This window comes from Orycteropus afer, unplaced genomic scaffold (assembly GCF_000298275.1).
Source record: "Orycteropus afer afer isolate SDZICR_OR568_19922 unplaced genomic scaffold, OryAfe1.0 scaffold00558, whole genome shotgun sequence".
NCBI lineage: Eukaryota > Metazoa > Chordata > Mammalia > Tubulidentata > Orycteropodidae > Orycteropus > Orycteropus afer.
Window position 1 is genome coordinate 1,583,167 of NW_006922145.1, and position 4,496 is coordinate 1,587,662.

The 4,496-nt window shown below is 44.2% G+C and overlaps 1 protein-coding gene across 1 annotated transcript in view; it reads right to left on the reverse strand.

Moving 5' to 3' along the window:
- RXFP2 (relaxin family peptide receptor 2) overlaps positions 1-4,496 on the reverse strand; it is a gene marked incomplete at its 5' end in the record, with an annotated part of 69,388 nt that overhangs the window by 53,449 nt on the left and 11,443 nt on the right. Inside the window, one exon of the mRNA XM_007955962.1 lies at positions 2,260-2,331. Coding sequence (XP_007954153.1) covers positions 2,260-2,331 — 72 coding nt within the window. The remainder of the gene's footprint in view (positions 1-2,259; positions 2,332-4,496) is intronic.

Sequence of the window (4,496 nt, forward strand, 5' to 3'; positions counted from 1 at the left end):
ACCCTGTGGGGCAGTTCCACTCTGTCCTCTAGGGGCGCTGTGAGTCAGAATCGACTCCAAGGCAGTGGGTTTATAGTTAGATGAGCTCAGTCTAGTTCTGGACAGGATCACGGAACAGGCTAATATGATCTCTGTCTGTGAGCATCTCAAAGGAAAATGAAGTTGACAGTTCACAAGGAGCAAGACACACCAAAGCAACCTCGTTTCCATCTCTGTAAGACAGACATTGCCTGTATAGCTATCAGGCATCGATGAAGTGGTTTTATGATGTTTTTATGGAGAAAATAAAGAATGGCATACATCCTTTTCTGAAGGATGACGATGAAGTGATCTGGGAAGATGATTTTGCCCTGTTCTTTTCAATATTTTCTTCTATGACTTGGATAAAGATATCCATCTTCTTTTCAGATGACAGGAAGCTGGGAGGAATAGGTAATGTTGCCTCATCCAAGATGATCTTGACAATCTGATGATAAAAATTGAACCTAACAGGATGAAGCTTAAATCAGCCAAACCAAATCTATTGCTGTCAAGTTGTTTCTGATTCACAATGACCCTGAAGGACAGAGAAGAACTTCCCCATAGGGTTTCCAAGGCTGTAATCGTTACGGAAGCAGAGTGTATCCTCCTACACAGCAGCTGATGGGTTCAAAGTGCTGATCTTTCTCTTAGCAAGTAAGCATTTAACCACTGCACCATCAGGGATCTAGCATGAAATTTACCTACTGCCCTGGAGTCCATTCTGACCCACAGCGCCCCTAGAGGACAGAGTGGAACTGCCCCACAGGGTTTCCAAGGCTGTCAATCTTCACAGAAGCAAAGTCCAAACCACACCCACTTCCCTGGAGTCCATTCTGACTCACAGCACCCCTAGAGGACAGAGTGGAACTGCACCACAGGGTCTCCAAGGCTGTCAATCTTCACAGAAGCAAAGCCTGAACCACACCTACTGCCATGGAGTCAATTCTGACCCACAGCGCCCCTAGAGGACAGAGTGGAACTGCCCACAGGGTTTCCCAGGCTGTCAGTCTTCACAGAAGCAAAGCCCGAACCACACCTACTGCCGTGGAGTCAATTCTGACCCACAGCACCCCTAGAGGACAGAGTGGAACGGCACCAGAGGGTTTCCAAGGCTATCAGTCTTTCTGGAAGCCGACTGCCACATCTTTCTCCCACAATGTGGCTGGTGGGTTCTAACCACTAACCTTTAGCTTAGCAGCCAAATGCTTTAATCACTGTGCTACCAGAACACGTTAGAACAAAGCTTAAGAAGGATGAATTCATTGATGACACCTAGCTCTCAAACGTCCCGTCTACCAGGACAGGATGGAGAGGACAAGATGCAGCAATGACTCATTTGTTATGGAATCAACAAGCTCACTGGAAGTAAAGCCATCAAGAGAACTCATGGGTACCATTTTCAGCTGCTGGCCCTGCCCTAATTATGGGTATTTTCTATCATCATATATTTCCTATCGCTGCTTTAGCTATAATCATGCTTCATCCTATTACCCAGGGAGTCAGCCGCATTCAATCAGTACACATTTTACACGATTTCCATGCTAAAACTCTTCTTCCAAGTTATCAAGTGAACCAACTGCCCTGAATCTTCATTGCCATTTTTTAAATTAGTGTTGAGTGAAAGTGTGGAACTTTTTCTGTCTTCTTTATAGTTTTTGGTGAAAGTCTACACAGCCAACGAGACACCATCTCAAACCACCTCTACGCAAACAGCTCGGTGACATCAGTCACATTCTTCAACTGTGCTGTCATTCCTTCCACCCTTGCCCACATTTTCCCACCACCATCCTTTTCAACTCATTGCCCCTAAGCGTCTCATCTAACCTTTTGAGTTGCCATCGTCAATTGGACCTCACAGAGACAGTTCTTGAAAAGCGCACAATGCTCAAAGCAGACACACCTGACTATGAATGTAAGAAGCTATTTTTGGCTTAAAGACGACTTTGAGAAATATTATTTATTTATTTATTTCAAATTGTGATGTTCGATCTCAACTCCCATTTAGCTCTCTAAAACAGTTGAAACAAAATCAATTCAGCTACTTTAAATTAGGAAATGGAAAGATAATGTATTTTTAAATGATTCAATCTCTCATCTTAATATTTAGTGCATTTAGGAAAATAAATATAACGATAAAGTTAATCACCTTTATCTTTCATTTTACTTTTAGATCAAAAAACGTTTTAAGCAAAACATTACAAGGGTGACTGATTAAGAATGCTCTCAAAAAATACTTACATGTTTTTAAGTTCTGTATACTTGACGAAAACTTTATCTGGAAGACTGTGGATTTTGTTTTTCTTAAGAGACCTAAAATAACACATAAACCAGATTTCATTATGGATTTGATGACTGTCAGACTCCTTTAGGGAAGCTACATGCTGGAGAAGAAAACACTCGTTAATGTCACACACCACTCATCGTCTTTTGAAATCATCACTAGTAATTAAAAACTTAAAGGAGCTCTAGTGGCAGAGTGGATAAGGCACATGGCTGCTAACCAGAAGGTCAGTGGTTCAAACCCATCACTGCTCTGTGGAAGGTATATGGGGCAATCTACTTCTGTAAAGATTTATAGCCTCAGACACCCAATGGTGTTCACTATGAGTTAGAATCGACTTGATGACAGTGAGTTTGGTTCTAGTTTAACTAAAAACTTTTCATGGGAGAACGATAAGTTCATAAGTCCAAAATTAAAGACATGTGCAAGTGTTTAACAAGTTTAACCTGTTGGTATAATTGACTGGAATGTCTATGCTCATAATTTAATTATTTTTCCTTTTACTCTCTGGATAATTTAATGAAACACAACAACCTAAAGCAAACAACAATTTTTCCCCTCTTGATAGGGAACATTATTGTTAGTTGCATACTTATTTATTTTTTTAATTGTGATTTGGGTGGAAGTTTACAGAGCAAATTCACTTTCCATACAGCAGTTCACATACACTTTGTCTCATGACATTGACTGCCATTTCCCACAATGCAACAGCCCCCCCCGCTTCCTCCCCATAGTTCCCTGTGCCCATCCCTCCATGCACTCCTGCCCCCTGAACTGTCTCCCTGTACATAAGCAGTCCTTCCTTCTCCCATGATTGTTCTCTCCAAGGAGTATAGCTACCTGATGTAAATGTTCAGCTCATATGCCTGTCTTTCGTTTGGCTGGAAGCCACAGGTGTGACCTGAAGGGCAGCTAGGGCCCATAGTCTTAGTGGTTCCACCAGGTTCTATCGGACCAGCAAGCCTGGTCCCCTCCTGGGATGACATAACAGTACATTTCCCAAGGCTCTCAGAAGTCAATCAAAGTACAGGACAAAGTGTCTCGTGAATCTGTCACCCTTTGCGATCATGGACAAATTACCAGCATCAAAATGAAAGGGATGAGTGAGTGGTTCTTCTTCTGGTTTTTTATTTCAGTACAGACATGTCAGCAGTAATATATAAATCAGAAAGTAATTGAAAAAAAACACCGCAGACCACAGATATTTATGAGTTAAATGATAATTCAACCGCCAGTGTTCAAAACACTCTTCCCTTGAAGAGCTTGTTGTTAGATGCTGCCCAGTCCGTCCCGACTCAGCCACCCTGTTTACAGTGGAAAGAAAGGCTGCCCAGGCCTGCGTCAGCCTCACAATCCTGCTGTGCTTGAGCCCATCGTTGTAGCCTCCGTGTCAATCCATCTCTTCGGGGCTTTCCCCTCTTCCGTTGACCCTCCACCCTACCACGCAGGACATCCTTCTCCAGAGAATGGTCCCTTCTGACAACAGGACCAAAGTAGGTGAGACGAAGTCTGTCCATTCTCGCTTCCAAGGAGCATTTCAGGTGCACTTTCTCCAGGACAAGTTTGCTTGTTCTTCCAGCAGCCCTGGATGTAGTCAATATTCTTCACCCGAAGAGGTGGCGTGTGTCATTCTCTGATGACTTTGAAAGCAGTAGCTATTAGTTTGCTCCACCTGTCAGTCTGCCATCTGGTGTAGCCTGCACGATGCTGGGACCTACACCACAGGTGTTTCTAAGACCAGCATGGTGGACAGGTGGTTCCAGCAGAGCTTCCGGGCCAAGACAGACCAGGAAGAAAGGCCGGGTAACCTGCTTCTGCATATCAGCCAATGGAACCCGCACGGATGCCACAGAGCACTGTCTGACTCCCTCATGGATCCCAACAGAGCGCAGCCAATGGAAACTGTATGGATCCCACAGAGCACAGCCAACAGAACCTGTACGGATTCCAACAGAACACTGTCTGACCCCCTGGCTTTCAACATGCCAGCAGAAGGACATCATGTTTGGTGAAGTACAGGTCCAACGAGGGCAAGGGAGACCCTTGGTGAGACAGGTTAGCACAGAGGCCACAACAATGAACTTGAACATGCCAGAATGGAGAACATGATGCAGGACTTTGTTGTTGTTGTTGTGTGCCGTTGAGTCGGCCCCGACTCATAGCGACCCCTCCTTGGGTTTCCGAGGCAGTATCA